The sequence below is a fragment of the Aristolochia californica genome, unplaced genomic scaffold, assembly GCF_029961685.1.
Source record: "Aristolochia californica isolate CCGP_79_NKW_82.1479 unplaced genomic scaffold, dmAriCali1.0.hap1 SCAF_10, whole genome shotgun sequence".
Lineage (NCBI taxonomy): Eukaryota > Viridiplantae > Streptophyta > Magnoliopsida > Piperales > Aristolochiaceae > Aristolochia > Aristolochia californica.
The window spans coordinates 31,646,373-31,668,194 of NW_027181771.1; the positions used below are offsets into that span (position 1 = coordinate 31,646,373).

Below are 21,822 nucleotides of genomic sequence, written 5' to 3' on the forward strand. Positions count from 1 at the left end.
TATGGGCGCTCATGGTCAGAGATGGTTCTGGTCTCACAGCATCCAACAGTGCCATTAATCTTAAAAAAGGCAGCCACAAAAACCACGCGGAATGTCGGCAGCGGCGGAGAAGTTGACGGTTTTCTTCGCCTTTGTTTTGTCTAGGAACCGGGTTTTGGGTCCGATTGTTTAGGGATCCGACTTGGAAAGGTCAACAGCACTCAACGATGGTGAGCTAGATATTTAGGGAGGCATCTGTGGTGATTAGAGGCGGGGACGTGTATGTAGTAGCATTCAAAATCGGATTCTTCTGTTCTTGTCTATCTCCGGCTGATATCTTACGTAGAATTTAGAAATGTAGAATAATAATTTCGGCGGCGGCTGACGAGTCAGTCCAGGGGTTTGGTGCTGTAGAGGTGGGGCTTGGGGTTTGGATTCAGTGGGAGAGACTCTGTTTATGCGACCAGAATCGGTAGCTCTGACAGGAGAGGAATCGGACTAGAGATAACGGTGGGAGATAGGTTGCAGCCGCTGGTCGAGAGCTCTAATACTATGTTAAATTTAGAAATGTAATATAATAATTATTATAATTATTATTAATTATATAATATTTATAAAATTACAATAGAGATGATTAGGTAAAAGTGATTACAACTCTATGTCTTGTCTCTAATTCAATCATTTTCGATTTGAGTCCATCTTTGTCACTTATGGGTGGTTTTCTCGCCATTGTTTTGGGTCTTCTACGTTTTAATTCCGTCTTTGGGGGGTTAGTCCACAAAGAACTTGAATTGAAGTGATAAATTAAGTTGAACTTAAATGAATTGAGAGGGGGGAGGGGGCGCGGCGAGAGGCTCGGCCTCTTGTGCTCTACTACAGAGGTCGAGAAGGAGAATGAAGTGGTATAATCCCACTTCAATGTAATTTATTTTATACTAACGTTATTATTTAATGAACTAAGTAATACCAGAGAAATTCATTTCATTGTGGCTTCTACGCTTTAATTCCGTCTTTATCACGTTTGGCGTGGTTTGCTCGCCATTGTTTTGGGTCTTCTAGGCTTTAATTAAAGAATGCATGCATGAATATATTATTTTCTCTGCCCTCTCCAGCATGATCCAATTCTACAGTCGTCACCGCCGTCAGTTTCAGGTTTAGGTAAGAATACATTGCCGATTCGATGGAATCCGGGAGACGAGAATCTGGAACTTGGAAGCCGCTAGTTTTGTGGTTTGGACACGGAATGCATCTGGCACTTGTCTGTCGAGTGTCAACTCCAGCACCATAACAAATGGACAATAAAAAAAAAAACGGAAAGCTTCGCTCCAGTTCCAAGTGACAGCCTCCTTGTCAGCTAGATGATCACTATAAAAGGTTAAATATTCGTACGTTTCGTGCTATGACGCCTAGATTTATTCAATTATCTTAGTGTAAGATTGAGATGAATCATTTTCCTTATTTGAGAAAACTATAGGACCTTAGATGGCTTATAATTTGAAATTGCATTTTTCTTTATTATACCAGACCGTGTTATGGTTGGGATGCTTTGATTTAATTTGCTTATGAGACTTCATTCACATATAAATGATCCTATTTCACAAGTCAAGTGCAATGTTGAAAGAAGAAAGATTACAAAAGCTCTTTGTCATCCCAAGACAATTTTGCGAAGAAGAGGTAAGACTATCTACAATGGTGTCAAGCGCTGCTCATGTTGTTCCTGTAACCAGACGCCCATTCTGCAGCAATGAAGCCAGAAAAGGAGTTTGACATTTAACAATGTGAGCTTTGAGGCGAGGAATGTTTGGATGAGCACTTCGGCACCGATGACACCTCAACTCCGTAGACAGCAATTTCTCATCATTCAATGTCACTTGGCCACAGCTTTCCATTTCTTCAATTACATCAAGGGAGTCACGGAAGAAGCCAGTGTTGAAAGAGTTCCAATGCTTCTTGTTCTTCAAGTGCGTGGAATCAAAGTCTTGGCTTATGACATGAAGATGCAGCTGTCGCATTGAAGGAACCTGCAAGTGTTGGTAAAGCAGGTTTTGGTTGACAAAACCACATTACAAGTCTTCGCCAACAGTATATACACTGGTGGAGCTAATTCAATAATGAAAGTAGATTCCAAAGAGCCAATCTAAACATTCACTTGGTTGACACAACTAACTCAACCATAAAATCAAAGTGAATATTGAGGAAAAAACAAGAGTTGAGAGTGAGAGGAGGTTAAGAGAAGAAGAAGAGCAGGGTTTGGAGAAGAGCGTAAGCTCTGGATTAGAGGGAAAGCTTGAGCCTCCTATCCCTCAATTGAGAGGAAAAAACCTCTCTACCCCTCATTTATACGTTATATCTCCATAAATACATATCCAAAAGTTGTGAAAATTGGACCATATACAATTAAAAACTTTCTGAAGTTACTGGTACTCTCCCTGTTATTATAAAACTATGTGAAATAACCAAACTACCTTTTTACATTATATGTAAAACTCCCCCTCAAACTGAAGCATATACATCTAGTAGTGCCAACCTGTTATAAAATGTCCCAAACTCACGCCTACCCAAGGCTTTAGTGAAGACATCACCGACTTGATCACATTACCGAACATAAGAAATAGCAACTTCCTTTTTCATCACTGCATCTTGAAGAAAATAACAGTCCACTTTAATGTGTTTAGTCTTCTCATAAAATAATAGGTTGCTATCAATAAAAATGACAGCCTGGTTAACACAATTACATTGTCATCTGCGCATCAATCTATAGACTCAATTCTTGAAGAACTGGTTTCACCCACTTCAGCTCACTGACTATATGAGCTAAAGCTCTATACTCAACTTCAGTAGTAAACCAGGCCACTAAATTCTGTTTCTTGTTTTTCCAAGCTTACTAGGTTTCCTCCCACTAAGATACAATACCCAATAATAGACTTCCTATCAAGCTTGGAACTAGCACAGTTCAGAGAAAACTTCTATGTTTTAGATGATTGTGAGATTTAAAAAACAGTCACCTTTCTCTTTCCAAGTCACCCATTTAAATATATCAGTATTCTTCGAGTAGCCTTTAAATGAACTTTGTGTGGGTGTTCCATGAATTGGATTAGTATATAAATTGAAAATGATATATCTGGTTCGTGACAATGACAATTTTCCAACTAGTCTACGAAATACGGTTTCATCCTCGAGTATTCATTGTGCTCATCATGAAGATCATTTTCAATTTCTATGGGTGTCTCTATAGGCTTTGCACACAGTAAACCATAATCCTTTAGCATGTCTGTAACATAATTAACACAATACTAGCTTTACTTCTTGCAACTTCTATCCCAATGAAATATTTCAGGGAGCCCAAGTCTTTAGTCTAGAAATGTTTACCCAATATCTGTTTTACTTTTTCAATACCTTGCACATCACTACCTAACACAATGATATCATCAACATCTATAAGAAGAACTGCAATCCCAAATGACCTCTTCATGACAAATAATGAATGATCACAATGACTCCACGAAAAACCAAAGGACATTACTACTTGGCTGAATCTCTCAAACCATGCCCTAGGCTTTGTTTTAGCTCATAAATTGCATTCTTCAATTTGTATACCTTTTCCCTCTCCCCCTGAGCAACATACCCATGAGTTTGCTCCATATAAACCTTTTCTGTTAAATTGCTATACAAGAAGGCACTCTTAATGTGAAACTGAAAGAGTGGCTAATTTTGGTTCATAACAATGGATACAAGTACACGAACAAATGTCAACCATACAACTGGGAGAATGTCTCAAATACATCAATTCTATACGTCTGAGTATACCCTTTAGCCATTAAACGAGCTTTATAACGCTCAATAGATCCCTTTGTTTTGTGTTTAACTATGTATACCTAACAACATGCCACAACTGTTGCACATGAAGGAACATTACATACACTCCACGTACGTCTATCAGTCAACGCCTCCATCTCAACATCCATAGCATGCTTCCACGGGAGAGAGACAGAAGAGCATCCTGCACAGAACAAGGAATAGTACAAGAAGACAATGACAAAGCAAACTGCTTGTACTGTGCAACTAAGGAATAAAAAGAGACATAATGGGACAAGAGATGAAGAATTGTAAACAAACTCCTTTACAAAGAACAATAAGAAGATGTAAATCAGTTACCTCAAGATCTACAGATGAAGAGGATGTTGGAACCTGCAAGAAAGAGGGAATCGTGGCTCATTGTCGACCATGTCACCTTCGCTAATAGACCTACAAGGGTTTTTCTACAGTAATAGACTGGTGGACTAAAGATATCTTCCACAAGTGCAGGACCAATAACACTTGGAACTGTGACTGATGAAGGAGACATCGTATCAAAAGTAGAGAAAAAAAGCACATCCTCAAAGAGGGTCGCATCAATAGACACAAACGTTTTCCTAAGAGAAGGACAAAAACATTTGTATCCCTTCAGTCTCCTAGAATAACTAAGAAAAAGACACTTGACTGCACGTGGTGATAGTTTATTTGTAGAAGTACTAAAAACATGGGCAAAAAGTACAAAAAAAAAAAAAAAAAACGAGGTAACAGTGGAATCAACATAACAAAAGAATTCAACACCTAAAGAGGAATTTGATCCCCCAAGTACAGATGAAGACATTCCGTTAAATAAGAAAACATTTGGCAAGTACAACATCTCCTCAATAAGTACACGCATATGCAAAAGCATTGTTTGAGCTACTAAATGCCTATTTTTATGCTCTGCTACTCCATTTTGTTGTGGAGTAAAAACACAAGATGACTAGTAAAGTATATCATGATGCTGACAAAATGTAGTAAACTTATGATTCATGAATTCCAACCCATTATCGAGTAGAAGAATCTAGAGAGATGCACCAAATTGGGTATTTATTTCATTATAAATAGTTTGAAATACATCAAATACTTTAGGCTTCTCTTCTAGGAGATACACCCAGCTAGTGTCACTAAAGACATTAATAAAAGAAAAAGAATATTTATAGCCAAAAATACTAGGAACTGGACATGGTTCCCATACATCAGAATGAATAATTTCAAACAACTTTCTACTTTTCGACTGACTCAATGGTAAAACACTTCGATGATACTTGCCCGATTCATAGGACTCACATTGAAAAGATAAACTTGACGGAAGTTTAGGTTTAGGAAATAGTTGGATCAACTTCGTTGGAGAAGGATGACCAAGTAGTAGAAGCCACTAGAAGGGTGAAACTGCAGCATAAAGGGCAGGTGGATAAATATGTGATGAGCCTTCCAAGTGGTATAGTCCTCCTCTCTCACGCACAGAACCAATCATCTTCCTCATCATAAGGATAAAAAGTTACACAATAGTTCAAAGATTTAGTGAGTTGACTAATAGACAACAAATTATGAGGGAACTTGGAACAAATAACACAAATTTAAGGAGCATAAACGAGGAAAGTGTGAAATAACCTACTCCTTGAACAAGAGACATGGACCCATCAACAAGTGTAATATACTTAACTAGTGAAGACTCCCTCAGACCAATAAACAAATAAGACATACCTAACATATGAGTAGATACTCTTGAGTCAATTAACCAAGAAGACCCAGGATGCACATGTAGAGCAGACATACTTAAGCTCACAAGAGTAGCTGTAGGAAGTGGAGGTTGTGCAACAGATGCTGAAGAGGAAGGTACTGAAATAGAGGCAAGTTGAACCATGTGTTCAGCCAGTTGTTGCATTTTATCTAATGCTCCTAGTAAAATATCAACCACATGTCCAATCAAGGGCTCAATATTTTCATGAGTCAATGAGTTCGCTCAAGTAGACCAGCCAAATTTAACCCAACACTTGTTAGAGAAGTGGTTGGTGCGTCCATAGTGAACACACTTTCTATCACCTTTTCCATCATTCCGGCTCGTCCTCTACCGGAACCATCTTTACCCTTGCGCCTTGAATACTACCTTCACGGCCTCAAGCAGACTCAGTTTGACCAAAGGAAATGCAGATGCACTAACATTCTAATTATCCTTGTTTCCTTTGGACATAATTGTGGTCTCGGCCTACATAACTCTATTAAAAGCTGTGGAGAGCAACGTAACATCATCTAAACCCTGACTGCGTCAAAATCTGGTCTCAACCTATCTAGAAATTTTGCAACATGAAGTTGTCCTTGTTGCTTTCGATGTGAATGGGTGGAACATGTTGATATCTTGTAGTATGCCTTGCAGTTCACTATAATAATTTCTGACAGTTCTCTCCTCCCTCTTAAGACTGAATAGTCTGGCATACAATTCGTAAAACCAAGGCAAATTACTCTCATGTGCATATAGTGATCCCAACATCCACATCTACTTAGTTGTTTCACAATCAATAATCTGAGCTCTTAATCTCAAGCCCATACTGTTCAGCAACTAAGTCATTCCTTGACCACATCATTTCTAAGGGGTACAGGAGGATCATCTCTAATAAACTTTGACTTTCTTTTGGCCTTAACATAGATTCAAACAGATTTGGACCAACTCAAATAGTTGTGTCCATTCAATCTTTCTAAGGTAATAAATATTGATTTTTCCCTTCTGAGCTCGTAACGTCTCTTGAGGGGAGTAATAATTTCACCAGAGTCAACCATAGATAAAAGTAAATCACCAATTAAGATTTCACAAAACCTGCGTAATTGTGCACACCAAGTGAGCCCACTAACTAAAATTAGGGTTTCGTCAAATAACAGCATGAACACCCAATAGTATATAAGCAAACTTGCCATAGAAATTTCCAGCCAAAAATCACCAAATTTCACAAAATCAGGGCTTACATCAGCCTCTCAGAGGATGATGCAGGAAAAGTAGACAGTATTGAAGTCTGCGCACAATAAGAATGCTAGAATCCCAAGTAAAAGACCCTCTTGGGGCACTAATCAGGCATAGAACTACTAAACTAGCAGTAAAAATCATCAACCCTAGGGTTATGGCAGAGAAAGAGAACAAAAAAGCAATTTTTTTAATACCAGTCAAGACCAAACCTGGAAACTCCCTTTGCTGAGATGATGTTGTATATAATAGAAGGAGAGAGGATGCTTTAGTGGCTTGCAATCAGGACCGATTGCTTTGATACATTGTAAAATATTGTGTGAAAAGAGAGTTGAGAGTGAGAGGAGGTAAAGAGAAGAAGAAGAAAGGGATTTGGAGAGGAGCATAACCTCTGGATTAGAGGGAAAGCTTGAGCCCCATATCACTCATTATTAACTTAAGTGAGTTGAGAGGAAAGCCTCTCTCTCATACAAGTACACCTTATCTCCATTGATACAAGTCTGAAAGTTGTGAAAATTGAACCATAGACAAATTACAAACTTCCTGAAGTTACTGGTACTCTCCCTGATATAATCAGACTATTTGAAATGAACAAACTACCCTATTACATTGTATCTAACAGTATCTTTAGGGCAGAGAAAGAGGAAAAAAAGTATGCATAGGAATAATACCAAGCAGGATGAATTTATAAAAAAAAAGAAAAGGTTAACAAGACTCACGGAATGATATCCCAGTCGAAAGACCAATGATGCATCAGCTGAAACCAACTCTTTAGCCCATTTAAGCGCAACTGCGTGCATTGTCTTTAGCAAGTGAAGGTGTTCTTTGCGAACATCAGCTAGATGATCTAGACCATTCACTCTTGTTAATACCAGAAGATGCTTTTTGGCCTGCATAAAGAAGCATTATCTTGCAATACGGTCAATTCAAAAAATCAAACTGGGAAAAGTTTGAAAGGGGATCATACTTTAGGATAAAGGTCATTTAGCACAACAGTATCATTGGATATTTCAATAACACCATTTTTATGACTATCTGGGTGCATGGCAGTATCATAAAGAACTTGTGTCCATGAGCCCCATGATTTCTTTGTACTCTCAGCTGTTTCTGACGTATTAGAAGTGAAACCCTTCTGCACCGATGCAGATGAGGTTCCCTTGCATTTCTTGTTACTTTCTGATTGATAGCAACCTTCTCGTTTACTCTTCTGCTCACTATTTGGAATATGATCATTAGGTTTTCTACCAGCACAATCATCATGCAAGTCCGATAATTGGAGCCCATACTCTGGCTTTTCTTTCTGCGTGGCTAACTTGGAACTTACTATAGATCCAAAATTTTCAAAAAGTGATGAGTAAGACTCATGGAGAATCTTGCAGCCTTTTGCATAGTCATTATGTAGGAAATTTGGCCTTTGAGGATTCATGTTTGGTCCAAGTACGTGTATGACATGTGTCACACCTTCTCGTTCATAAAGAGGAGAAGATGGAGGAAGAGGGACAATGACACTTCTCCCAGGGCTAAGAGTACCAGCACATTCCCTGGTTGCACTCTCCAGTGCTTGGCCAGCAGCACTGAATATAGCAGCATTTACTCCACCTCCCCCAGCTTTCAACCGCCTGCATTGGACAAATCAGTTCAAAAGATAAGGAAATGTAAGAGGAAATGTGCTTATGTAACTACTATTTCTGTAATATACTTAAGAGAATCAAGACTCTTGAAGGGTATCATTATGTATCGAATATAGTCCAAAAGCAAGCAGTACAGAATGAGAAAGAGGCACACATATAGTCCAGAACATAGTTATCAAGACCTAGTTCTAGAACGATGGTAGATCAGTCCATCTCATGGAAACATCAGTAGCTTAAAGCTCTTTCATTGATTTATGAGCACACATGTAGGACAATGTAGTTGCAAGTTTAAGTTCAGTCATCACTGTCATTCAAGAACTCATGAGCATAGTGATTACAAATTTACACCAGTTAATCATGACTTCATATCATTGATGACAGGGAAACAAGAATCATCTTTTTTTCTGAGAAGGTCCATTTCTCACGACGTTTTTATAAAACAATCACAGACTAAATCGCTTCCTTCAACCTATTGTAATCTAGAAAAGGTACAACTTTTTGGTCAAGTACCAGTTAGGGAATTTTGAGTGCCATAATTGCCCTTATGTTCCAGAATTTGACTCATGTGAGTGAATTTTTTACTTCTTCAACCAATTTTTTTACTCTTATAAGAAATCAAATGTTATTTTATCATCAGTTCATAAGATTAGATGAGACAGAGGGTGCCTCACATATGTTGTATCCCAAGAATTAGCTCCTGAAGATTGTAACATCCCCTTAACCCACAAAAGAGAACAAGTAAAACCAAGGGAACAAAAAATAATATAACAGGTCCAGGAAGAACAAATCCCTCTTAACTTTTAAAATGAATCACAATTGAAATGTTTTAAAGTACTCATCCAGTATATTCCAAGAAGAAAAACACTCACCAGTTAGCAGCATTAGCTATCACAGTACACCTTAAACCTTTTTCTGAGTAGAGACGAGTTATATCTCCCACGAGCATGAAGAACTTGTTAGAATCCAGATTTATTTTTGCAGCTTTAGACCTGACCAAGGACAACATATGTGATGCATGTGTTAAGTCCACTAGAACAAGTCTGACGTTTTTTACCTTGTTTAGAAACTTCTCAACTTCCTCCACAATAATTACAGATGCCTTTTCATGGTTGAACTGAAAATCTGCTGTAGATATAGATGGGAAAGCTAACGTGGGAACATCACTTGAGGAAATTTCAGGGCCCAAATTTCTCTCCAACTCCTCTTTCCCTTCAGTGACTTCATTATCAGAAATTTTTTCAACCACAAAAGCATTTTCAGGTGCTATTTTATCGGGGTTTTCTACTTTCTTCAGAAACCTCATTATACCAAGCTGAACTTTTGAATCAGATTTTTTTTGTCCAAAACAACCAGATGGAAGATTATCCTGTGGGCCCAATTCACTATACACATTAACAGCAATTTGAACATCACTTTCATTTTGGCAAAATGTAATTCTGGAGAAACCTTCAGCTAACTTAGGTAATTCTTTCTTTTGTAACATTCTGTTAACAACTGCAGCAGCTCTACCACCTTGCAAATTTCCTTCATGCCCAGTCCTCTTTACTGATCGGGAAATGCATAATTTTGCTGGAAGGTCAAGTACCAAGGCATGCACATCAACAAGGGAACCACCAAGCTTCACAAAGTCAATGCGTTGTTCTTGCTCTAAGTTGCATCTATCAATAAACACACTTTTCCCATCCTTCAATGCTTCAGTTGCACTCTTCAAGCACTGTGACTTCGTTCCTGCCTTGCCATTTGCTATGGTGTCCTGGACACATATTAATTATTTTGAAGCTAATTTGCATTGAATTACATGCCCTCATAAAGCAAGTTCTTGAGATATCATTTTTTGATAAAGTACAGGTAGCATGACTATTATAAATCCAAAGGCATGAAAATAAGAAACTTAAGAAAGAAAGCAAGAAATTTAAGAACAGGTAAATATTTAAAACTACAAACATGAGACACCTATATTTTCTCCCAATAACTATAAAGAAATTGCACCAGACATGCAGAGAAGCCTGAGTGATATTAAGGTTAAGCAATTGATATTTAGCGTCCAAGGAAAATTAATCCAGAGGGAATGATTGAAAGAAGCTTACAGCACGATCACCTTTTAGACTAAAAAATAGTTTTAGTAATACATCTCTTGAAAATAACCAATTTCAATCAGACTTAATTTATACAAAGCAATTACCCCCAAACTATCGAAAACAATAAAACAGCACAAACTTCAGAAAACTTGGAAAGCATGTAACACACATGGTACAATGTCAATTCTCCGGACCAAGGCAATCCAAAGAACAAGAAATACACCAAAGCTCGCCCATGTAAGAAACCTATAAATCACTTCTTTTTTTTCAATTAAAAAAAAAAAACTCGTACAATTCTTTAGGCACAAACATAAGTATGGCACTGCACGACGATTGAAAGTAGGATGATTTGAATATTAACTCCCAGGGCAGAAAGAAAGAAAGAAAAAAATATTTCTTTGGACTAAACAACAAATGATTGTTATGGACCATTTTGGACTCAGCACTGAAATACTTGAACATTTGAAGGACAAGTCCGACTATACTAATTCTAGATGAAACAGAGGCGTCAGAACTAAAACATCAATGAAAAGAGTAATTTCCCACATTTGGCATGGACACAAATTCAGAAGCTAAACCTAAAATCAGTTAAGCCAGCAGAACGTCGCTCGCAGACTTCTAACTGGTCTTGAAATTAAGTGGCGAGTAAACTTTCATAATCAGTAATAGAAAGAGACCTGACAGACTCGAACCCACGGACGGCGAGCGCTCCTCATGACATCGTTGCAGAAGGTGGTCTTGCCGCTGCCAGGCGGACCCACCAGCATTAGGACAATTACCTTTCTGCTCTCTTCTGCGAAACCGTTGAAAACCCATCAAACCACAAGTGTGACGGAGAAGAGACGAAACAAAAAAAAAGCCAAACGTGTACCTTTCGACGGCTGCCCGGATTCTCCCTCCATTTTCGTGCAGTCACAAAGCAGACCGGAGACCTCTTCAAGCTCTCCGAGACGCTCGTTTACATTCCCAACTCCCGCTTGAACGGCATCAGCGATCAAGCGCTTTGTTAAGTTGGTAATGGGCTATGGCCCCATGGGTTCCATAGGCTAAGGTACTTCAAGCATAGTCCATAGGCCTAAGAAAGGAAAATATTGGATGTTGTGTAAGGATAGGCAAGAATGGGGTAACAGGGTTGACACCAACACAGGCATCAATTAAGGCTAGGGTCATTGCTCACGGATAGGTTGATATAATTTTCACTAGTCATTTTAGGATATTCTTAATATTTTTTTATATGTAGCTACTTATAAGAATAGTGTAGTGGATATGTTGTGACCCACAATTCATGATTACAGGAGAGTGCCCTATTATAGAATTTTTGCAACAAATGTCTTTACCTTAAGATTTTTTATGTTTTAGAAATTATACACATTGATATTTTAAGTCCTTATAATGCAAGTTTTAATGGTCAAAAATATTTCTATTGATAATTATACAAGTTCTATGTATCTTTGTTTGATTTATGATAAAAGTGAGACACTATATGCTTTTAAAGTCTATAAAACAGAAGTAGAGAAACAATTAGGCAAATACATTAAAATCTTGAAGTCGGATAAGGGTAGTAAATATTATGATAGATACATAGGAAAAAGGATACTTGCAGTTCTCAATATACTCATATATCTTCACATAGATTGGTTGTGTTTCAAGATAATTTAGGACTTGATTTGAAAATAATAACTAATAGTTAAAGAATATTCTTATAGATCCAGTTATTCAACATTCTCGACCTAAAAATGTTGAAGTACCATTAAGAAGATCTTCAAGATGATCCTATTACGTTTTCACAAGGTGTGAATGGAAATAAATCCACATTATGAAATGATGTCATGAAGGAAGAGTTAGATTCAACGGCTAAAAACCAAGTATGGAATCTTGTTCAATTTAAGTAAACTTAAAATTCATATATTCGAAATCTATCTACACAAAATCATATAATTCATGAATAAAGTAAACCTCTAGTGCTCAAAATATAATAACAAAGCAATAACAAGTATATCTAATAAAGGATTTTTTAGCCAACCACTTCTCTCCAATGCGGCTGCCCTCTATTCCCTTCTCCTCATGGCACCATAATTAACTGACCCAGCATCCTAGCGTACCCTCCAGGGCATTGTTCCTTCCCTACTTTATTAATATTCCTTTCGTGTGAACTGTGACTCGAATGTCCTTTTCCTATTATAACCAGAACCAGAATTCTCTGTAAGAGATTAGAGTCATTAGAGACCTTTAAAGGAAGCGCGCTACGGGCTTTACAGTTCAGGCTAGTCTTCACTTTCAGATGAGGCTACCCACGTTCGTGCCTGTAAGACTATTCAGCTTTCTCTTCATTCCTTGTTTCCTGACCATCATGAGGAGAATAAAAACTTTGGATTTTTTCTGTCTGTCCTTTTAATACCAGAGAGTGAGTTTAAAGATCATAAATGCAAATTTTGGATTCCATTAAGCTTCTAAGCTCCCTTCATCAATTTAAGAAAAAACCTTCATTTTGCAGAAGAAAAGTGGAGAGTATCCACTTTACCTTGGAGTTGCAAATCTTTCCCCAAATGGCCTTAAAAGTCCTTAAACCCTTTTCAGTTTCAATTTCATGACTTAAGCTCCAAGGCTTGGCATTAACAGAACCTGCCTGTAGTTCATTCTGTTTTTAAATTTGCTTCCAGCAAAGTCGCTGTAGGTGTTCAACTATGTATCCCTTTTGCTTTTCTTTTGTAGATTCAGAATCTGCTTTAGTGTCAGTAACAGTCAAGTCCTTGGTGCTTTTTGTCATGTTTCTCCTGATAGCTTCAGCCACACAAAAACATCAAATGATGCCTTCCCTGTTACAGGATTACCAACAACTAAGTAAATATTTCATGTTTTCTCAATCTTCCTTCTTCCTAACCATCTCCATCATTTATTTTTTCTCCCAAGAGATGTCATCGTTGATTTTTTTCCCCTCAATTTCAGAGATGGGCGGTGGTGTTGTCTCCTGATAATGACCCTTCATCTATAGCCCTACAATAGATCCTTCATGACTCCATTAATCCGATGATCAAGTTAACCACCCAGATCCACCAAGCTGCCATGTGAACAGTATAAGATTGTAGCGAACCTGAAAAGGAAAAGAGAGACAGGAGAGCTATCTGACTGTGAGTATTTATGATCCACACCCAACACCGTCCCTTGTTAAGACCAAGAAGAATTTCCTAGTTGAGGCCTTTTTACTTGAAAAAATCTTCCACCAACTTCATCGGCTTCTTGGTCACTCCGGTCGTTCTGATCTATTCAGTTCTCTTACGTGAAGCTTCTTCAGTAACTCCCTTCTAACCTACCCCATGCAGCCACATATATGAGCGAGAAAGCGAGATCCTTCCAGTTTATGTAACTCTCTCTCTCTCTCTGTATCTCTCTCCCCTGTATCCAGAGAGAATGCCTAAGGAAGAAGAAGAACCTCGCATCGCCTTTCTCAAGCAAGAGCTGGAAGCTGCCCAGGAGAGAATTCGGTTTCTGGAGAAAGAGAACGAACAACTAAAGCAAGACCTCGCCCTTGTTAAATCTCAGACATCGGACAGAAAATCTGTCCCGTGGAGGAAACTACAGAATTCTGTAGCAGACAACAATAATACACCACCAGAAAACCCCACCGCTGAAAGCAAAATTGTAGAAGCACCTCCTTCATGTCCAAAAGCAGAGTACTCACGACTATTTACAAAAGAGAGGGTAGCAAGAGTACCAAAACCTCCTCCAAAGCCCTCATTTTCTTCTCAGGGTACTCTACAAGCAGCAAAAGGTATGAAATCCCCACCTCCGCCGCCGCCGCCGCCCATGAGACCACGAGGAGGGCCTGCTTCTGCGGTACGAAGGGTGCCCGAGGTAATGGAGACGTATCGGCAGCTCACAAGAAAAGATACGAGAGCAGATTCTAGAACAAGTGTGGCTGGTAATCCAACCGCTAATGCACGGGATATGATCGGAGAAATTGCGAATAGATCTTCATATCTTCTGGCAGTAAGGCTCCATTCTCACCATCTAATTCATTTGATCTCTCCGTTTTAAAACACATTTAACTATTGATGAAATCTGATGTAGAAACAGAATTCAGATTTTTATCACCTGGATGCCATTTCAGCAGAGCTCTTTTTAACACATTCAATGGCAGATAAAATCTGAGGTAGAGACACAAGGTGAATTCATCACATTGTTGACAAGGGAAGTGGAAAATGCAGCCTACACAGAGATGTCAGATGTAGAAGCATTTGTCAAATGGCTAGATGATGAACTATCTTACTTGGTGGATGAGAGGGCGGTGCTCAAGCATTTTCCGCAGTGGCCTGAGAGAAAAGCAGATGCGATGAGAGAAGCAGCCTGTACCTACAGAGATCTGAAGAATTTGGAGTCCGAGGTTTTGTCTTTCGAAGACAATCACCACCAGCCATCATCTGCCGCACTCAAACGAATGCAGGCATTACAAGACAAGTAAGGAGACGCGACAAAACAGATTTACATTGTTTAAGATTAGTGAATTCCTTACCACAAACGAGCTACAGATGACACCCTGCATTGCTGAAACGCACTAGCATCTGCGTCTTCTTGCTCATTAATCCAGAAAAATCGTGATTTTTGCGTTTGAATCAGATCTTTTGATTGATGCAGATTGGAAAGAAGCGTTCACAATTTAGAGAGGCTACGGGAGAACGCTAGCAAGAAATACAAAGAGTGTCAGATCCCCTACGGTTGGATGCTTGATACTGGTATAATCAGCCAGGTGCGGGAGCTCTACACGTTTTCTTGCTTTCATCTTTTTATACTGAAACGAAATTACACTGGACGAGTGCAGCTTTTTCCAATCTAAGTTATGCTACTTTACCAAGACGATGAATCGTCGGAGATTGCTTATTGTGCAATTGAAAGTGTTGAAAAAGAGCTTTCTAAGTTTTCGCTTTCCCTTGACTTATATTGCAGCTGAAATTGGGTTCAATTAGGCTGGCTAAGGACTACATGAAACGAATTGTTGCCGAATTGCAGCTCAGCGCATGCATCCAAGACACCCAAGATGAGGAGCTTTTGCTGCAAGGCGTCCGTTTCGCCTTTAGAGTACATCAGGTCTTTCACAATCTGCCTATCTTTTTGAAGTTTTAAACGTAGAATTTCAAAACATCTACTTAACCTGAAAATTCTTGCAGTTTGTCGGTGGCCTCAACGCAGACGCAATGACTGCATTCCAAGAACTGACGAAGGTTGCCAGAGACTACCACTTACTAAACAATTCTTGAAGAGGAGCCAAAATGAACCAGACAGGCCAGCGAAAGCTGATTCGTTTGAGCTATTTACAAGTTACAGAGATGTATAAATGACCAATGGTTTTATGATGCTGAAAATCAAGCAATCGATAATTTTTGGTGGAAAAATATTTGCAATCAACCTCATCTGCTTGCACAGGCAAGAGAATCTACAGAACAATGGAAGCAAATCGATAAAGCTCTGTTACTCTCACCATGACATGTTCATGCTCATGCTAAGTTCTGAACCCAGTTGCTGCATCCGAGAGAGTTTTTTTAACGCACTGCAATCTCATTAATGTATGCATTCTAAAAGTCTCGTTCTCCTGTAAGATAATCTACAGTGAAACTGGCCGACAAGCGTTTTCCACAATGATAACCATAGCAACAAAAAAAGGTCCAGTTTTTGTCGATGATCAGACTCAAAAATCGTCCAATTTTCCAACATTAGACGCGCGTTGTTATGTAATAGAAATGCCGCTCATCTAGGTAGAAGAGCGGACTAAAAGAACCGCTCATATCCACCACAACATCAATTCCAAATCTACCATATGAACTGAAAGGAACGATATCATCTGAATTAGTTAGTGCAGGAAAGTAGCACGGAATCAAAATTACCAAATTCAAAGATCAAACGATCTTTCTACTAAATGCATCGAAACAGAGACAACAAAAAGACCGAAACTACTTGAATGCGAAAAGCTACAAAAACACGAGCGGCGGAAGTCCTTCTACTTGGATCTCTGCCTCATCTTTCGGCGCTTCCTCTTCAACCGCCTCATACGCTTCTTCTTCCACTAAAATAATCAGCAAACAAAAATAAGAAACCGACTTCGCCTAGTCTAGCTTAATTCAACTTGAGGTAGAAAGCAAAACAGGATGGAAGGAAAAAGAATCTCGATCTTACCTTCGCACGCATCTTGGGAGGATGAAGCGAAAAGAGAACCCCCCCTGCGTTCGCTTCAGTTTCGAAACCCTAAACTCGCTAGAACGCAAACCCGGTAACAGAGACAAGAAAAGGGGGTTGCCACAATTTATACAAGGGGTAAACCCTAAAAAGATAAAACCTGAGGCCCACTCGCCGCTGTCGCGGGTTCGAACCGCCCGTTCACCCTAAAGTGACTCGTGTCGTGTGATCTGGAACGTGTGAAGCCTTGAATCATGAACTAATTTAAATTGTTTTTTCTAGCTTCCTTTAAGTTATTTTAATTTATTTTATTTTTTTAAATCCTAACCTTGATATTTTAAAAATAAGGTAATTTTATAATCATCTTTTCCATTATCTTAAACTTGGAGGCTTTTTGTTTAAAAAAACAAACTTAAGGCCCTTTTGAGTATTAACGAATATTATTCTCAATTTTCAAGTTTCCTTTTTGGAAACTATAATCACAAGTTTACAATCCATATTAAGAACTATATTGAAAGGTTAAATGGTACTTACCAAGTTTTTCTTTTGCCCATTTACATTTGGGACCATGACTTATTTAGGTCAAGTTTTGGAAAACTTGAACTCGACCCTAAAATCCAAATTGGAAAAACCTAAATAGGGTTGGAAATCCTACCCCGTCCCTACCTCGTTCCCTTTCCTATACCCAACATTCCTAACCTACCATACCTCAACCCCATATCTCACCCATCCTTACTTTGCCCCATGATCCAATTTGCCATCCATAAAAGTTCATAAAACTTTTACAAAATATAAAAAATTATTGTTTTCATAATATGAAAAACAAAACATAATAAAAATAAAAAATAAGGAATTTCTCTCTTTATATATATATATACATACATACATACACACACACACATTAATTTTTAAAAAGGGCTTTATAATGTGAAACCCTTCCTTATGTGAGAAGTTGAACTGACCCACACCTTTTGCATTGATTAAGGGTGGTATTTATACAATTTAGAATAGAAAAGATAAATACAATTTATCTCCTAAACCTAAGGGATAAAGATAAATACAAAGGGAGATAATCCCTTATCATGCCCCCTCAAGATAGGCCATAGTTAGATAGACCAATCTTGTCTCATAGAAATTGAAACTCTGAACATGGCACTGACTTCTTTGTAAAGAGATCATACCCTATAAGGATGAATTTGAGCCAAGAGAGAGAGACTTCAATTAGGGAGAGATTTTTAGTGAAGGTTTCTTGTGGCTAGGTTTTAAAACAATCAATATACCCAAGGAGATCATACCAATTAGGGCAAATTAGAGCCAAGAGGGAGAGACTTGAATTTGTAGACATATTTGCAATGAGGGGTTTTTTGTGGCTAGGGTTTGGAGTCATACCCAAGGAGATCACGATAGGGGTGAATTGGAACCAAGAAGGAGAGACTTGAATTTAGGGAGAGATTTGCAGTGAGGGTTTTCTGTGGCCAAGGTGAGGTTGGAATTTGGAGAGAGATTTGCAGTGTTCGGGAACTAGGAAATAGTGAGCTAGCAGTCGTTGACTGTGAGAATTTTTTTCTCACACGCGTGAACAAGAAGGCATCCTAGGGGAGGAGTTTATTTCCTTGAACTTAGGTTTGCCTAATCCTATTATGCGAAACGGTCAAGTGTAGCTTTAGTGTCGGCGAGTGGTTGCATTTGGTGTCATTGAGACGCATCAATGACTGCCATTGGTGCAGCACAGATGTGTGGTGGGGCAGATAGCAGCAACAATGGGTGTGGTGGACTACAACCACGATGTTGTTGGTCTTCAGTGGTGACAGAGACGGAGGTGAAGAACGATGGCAACGATGATGGCGACATCGTAGCCGACAAAGCTGGTGATCTCGACGAAGGTAGAGAAAAAGCCGAAGAGGAAGATGCCAGGAAGGGTTTCACTCGGCAAGATGGGGGTTTGTGTCGGACTAGGGATGACTGTGGGAGAGGGTGAGGAAGATGGAATTGGAGAGAATGCATTTTCCGATGAGAGATGTATTTTGAGGGTTTTTGGAAGCAAAATGAAGGCATAGAGTGCTAGCATTGCAATAGGAGAAGCAAAATCTCTGGCCATTTGTGTGGAGGGGATCGAAAGTGGTGGTCACTGTGGCAGGAAGCAACAATGGTTGTGACACTTGATGAAGTGTAGCACGGGTCGGAGAGCTTCTGGCCACAAACAAAGTGAGAGAGCCCAACGACAAACTTGAGGAAATGAACGTCAGATGGGGAGGAGAGGAAGTAGCGCGTATTGTTCGACAATGAAAGGAGGCAAAATTGGAGGAAGATAAGTGATTACAGGCTAATGGTGGATGTGAGCACTATGATAAGTCTACACAAATGGCTAAGCGAGGGATGTAGGCGGCAGGTTGATGGTGCTGGTGTAACAATTGATGGAAGGGAGGTTAGTGACGGAAGAGTAACAACATAAACAATCTATCATTGCCGATGGCTCAACTTGAAATGTTGAAGGGATTTGCAGAAAGGGAGTTACGGGTGGATAGGCAGAGGAAGAAAAAAAATCGGAGGATGGTAGATGTAGAAGATCAATCTGCTCTGATACCATATGAGAAGTTGAACTGAATCATACCCAAAATTTCACTAGTTTTTTTTCTGACCTTTTATTCGCCTCATAGGATGATGGAGAAAACCCGAAACCAAGTTTTTTGGGTTGGCATGGGTCAAGTTCCCCACTTTTAACCTGACCTAATGTCCATCCCTAATTAGGTTAAGATCAAACACAAACACAACTCACTTTTGATGGATTGAGACCACTAGGCATTAGACTCATAAAGAGTTTTAGATCTAGTTGGATAAGTATAATAAGATTCATACTTAATCCATTGATTGAACCAGATTCAACTTGACTCAGTCCCTCCACCTAGTCTTAAACCTTTAAATATCAAAGATTAGTAAAAAAATGATTGACCCAACTTATTAACCCACTCATTCATTGAGGGGGGGCATTGCATCCCCTCTCCCCATCTTTAACTTGGTAGGAGAAAGGTCATTGGTGTCCCCACCTTCAATGAATATTTAAACCTTTAAATATCAAAGATTAGTAAAAAAATATTGACCCAACTTATTAACCCACTCATCCATTGAGGGGGGTCATTGCATCCCCTCTCCCCATCTTTAACTTGGTAGGAGAAAGGTCATTGGTGTCCCCACCTTCAATGATGAGAGGTGGGCACCTCTTAGTATGCATAGAAAAGGGGAAGGAGGAGTAAGGGTGGGCATTGCTTCCCCTCTCCCCATCTTTAACTTGGTAGGAGAAAGGTCATTGGTGTCCCCACCTTCAATGATGAGAGATGGGGCACCTTAGTATGCAGAGAAAAGGGGAAGGAGTAAGGGTGGGCATTGGGTGGGAACTAGACCTGACCTGAAATATGTAGGGATGGGTTACATTTTCACCCCACGGGGAGGGGATAAGGATGGATTTAAAACCCCATCAAGCTTCGGGTCACAAATTGGTTTCCCCAAACCCGACTCATTGGGATGTATACCTATAATCCACCCTCTCATATTAAAATGATATTTGGTTTAAAAAAACAAAAAATATAATTGTTTAAGTTTAATTAGGGTATTTAAAGATTTTTTATTTCAAAACACTTTTACGTACCCTCTCATTTTAAATTAAAGACTCAAATATTTTTCCTCCATACAAAGAATAAATTTTTTTAATTTAGGACATTGAAGAACAAAAAATAGGCTTCCAAGTCCTTATTTATAATTTTTACAGGCTAATAATTTTGTATAGTTCCTTGTTCATGGAATGGGTTGGGGATGGGGGTTGGTTTCCCAACCTTGTTCGGGTTTTTTTTTTTTTTGGGGGGATCAAGTTTAGGTTCGAATTTTCAGAAACTCGACTCCGACGTTACCCGTGCCCACCCTTAGGGGGGAGTAGATAAATTCTCTACTTCCCTCCCCCTTGTACAGTTCTATATGCAATTACTACAAAAAGGAGAGGGAGGGGATTGCCACCCCTTTCCTTATCCTTTATATTCATCAATGAAGTAGGGGTTCCCATTGTGAAAAGGGAGGGAAAAGATAGCCCCTCCTCTTGGTTCCATCAATGCACAAGGCAAGGGCTTTTCCCCTCTCCCCGGTTAACGCCACTTCCACAATGTGGTGGGAAGTAGGGGTGGCATCGAGTCAAGTCGAGCCGAGCCTAAACCTGCCTATGTTCGAGCCGAGTTTGATTTAAATATTTTGAGTCGAGCTTCGAGCCGAGCCTCGTCTCGAGCCTAAAATTGTTATCAAACTTGAGCCCAAAAATTTTAACCGAGTTCAAGCCGAGCTCGAGCTTCAACATGCATTTAAAACTTTTCAAAAAATATATATCAAATAAATTGTATATAAAATTATGCATACATTTTACATAAAATTGGGCATGACCTATATATAGAATACATGTATAAGATTGGGCATGACCTCTACTTAAAATTGAGCGTAATCTATGTATATAATACCTTTATAAAATTCGGCATGACCTCTACTTAAAATTGGGCATAATTTATATACATAAACACTCCATAAAATTGTCTATACATTCCATAAACACTCCATTAAATTGTTTATATACTCCATACACTCCATAAAATAGTCTAAACACTCCATACATTGCATAACATTATGAATATACTCCATATAATAATCAAACACAACAAAATGAAATGAAATATCACTATCAATTTACAATCACCCAAATAAAAACTATAAATCCATTATAAATTTACAAATTATAGTTGTTTCTCTTCATGCTAGAAAATAATATACGTCCCTGCATGAGCAAAATCTCCACCTATGAAAAAAAACAAAAAAATAAAATTAGTTATTGTCAGATAAAAAAAAACACTCTTCCACTACTAGTTACTTAATGTCATTAAAAATATTAAAATTACTATAATGAGAAAAACATGAAAAATCATGTAGTTGATAGCATTATCTCTACACTCTTCTTATCAGGTTGTAATCATAAAACAAAATTTTAATAAATAAAACTAAAAAAATACTAAAAAATGTCATAATAAATAATTAATAAAAAAATTAACCTTTTGATTTTTCTTTACACCGTGAAGAGCCCGAACCCAATCACTGCCACAAATCAAAGTTTGAACTGTATTTGGTGCCAAAGAAGAACGATATGAGTCTATTACTA

At 38.6% G+C, this 21,822-nt stretch overlaps 2 protein-coding genes and 1 long non-coding RNA gene across 6 annotated transcripts; 1 reads left to right on the forward strand and 2 right to left on the reverse strand.

Annotated features, from left to right (window-relative positions):
• Positions 1–1,553: 1,553 nt before the first annotated feature.
• LOC137942456 (transcription factor bHLH140) lies at positions 1,554–11,455 on the reverse strand. 4 transcript variants are annotated; one of them, XM_068788107.1, is made up of 7 exons: positions 11,347–11,455; positions 11,153–11,268; positions 9,267–10,150; positions 7,734–8,385; positions 7,486–7,656; positions 4,135–4,167; positions 3,537–3,979 (listed from the first exon to the last, which is right to left on the reverse strand). In XM_068788107.1, the coding sequence occupies exons 1-7, from the start codon at positions 11,375–11,377 to the stop codon at positions 3,920–3,922; spliced, it is 1,947 nt and encodes a 648-aa protein (XP_068644208.1). In that variant the 5' UTR covers positions 11,378–11,455; the 3' UTR covers positions 3,537–3,919. The 4 variants fall into 4 exon arrangements, with proteins under 4 accessions (XP_068644205.1, XP_068644207.1, XP_068644204.1 ...); XM_068788104.1 differs by lacking the exons at positions 3,537–3,979; positions 4,135–4,167 and adding an exon at positions 1,554–2,000 and having other exon boundaries at positions 11,153–11,265; XM_068788106.1 differs by lacking the exons at positions 3,537–3,979; positions 4,135–4,167 and adding an exon at positions 1,554–1,982.
• A 2,159-nt stretch (positions 11,456–13,614) lies between these two features.
• Positions 13,615–16,081, forward strand: LOC137936179 (INCREASED PETAL GROWTH ANISOTROPY 1-like protein 1). Its single transcript, XM_068780745.1, has 5 exons — positions 13,615–14,462; positions 14,614–14,930; positions 15,108–15,219; positions 15,417–15,557; positions 15,638–16,081. Exons 1-5 carry the CDS (start codon positions 13,884–13,886, stop codon positions 15,725–15,727), a joined length of 1,239 nt encoding a protein of 412 aa, XP_068636846.1. The 5' UTR covers positions 13,615–13,883; the 3' UTR covers positions 15,728–16,081.
• A 204-nt stretch (positions 16,082–16,285) lies between these two features.
• Positions 16,286–16,751, reverse strand: LOC137936188 (uncharacterized). The gene is made up of 2 exons (XR_011109519.1): positions 16,641–16,751; positions 16,286–16,530 (listed from the first exon to the last, which is right to left on the reverse strand). It is a non-coding gene; the product is annotated as an uncharacterized lncRNA (long non-coding RNA).
• Positions 16,752–21,822: the final 5,071 nt, after the last annotated feature.

Excerpts from the sequence above, each read along its gene's own strand:
- LOC137942456 (XM_068788103.1), bottom strand. The coding sequence starts at position 11,377 with ATGGAGGGAGAATCCGGGCAGCCGTCGAAAG. Across the intron at positions 8,386-9,266 it reads ATAGCTAATGCTGCTAACTG|GCGGTTGAAAGCTGGGGGAG; the intron begins GTGAGTGTTTTT and ends TGTCCAATGCAG. Across the intron at positions 2,001-7,485 it reads TTCGACTGGGATATCATTCC|GTTCCTTCAATGCGACAGCT; the intron begins GTGAGTCTTGTT and ends CAACACTTGCAG.
- LOC137936179 (XM_068780745.1), top strand. The coding sequence starts at position 13,884 with ATGCCTAAGGAAGAAGAAGAACCTCGCATCGCCTTTCTCAAGCAAGAG. Across the intron at positions 14,931-15,107 it reads ATGCAGGCATTACAAGACAA|ATTGGAAAGAAGCGTTCACA; the intron begins GTAAGGAGACGC and ends TGATTGATGCAG. Across the intron at positions 15,558-15,637 it reads TCGCCTTTAGAGTACATCAG|TTTGTCGGTGGCCTCAACGC; the intron begins GTCTTTCACAAT and ends AAATTCTTGCAG.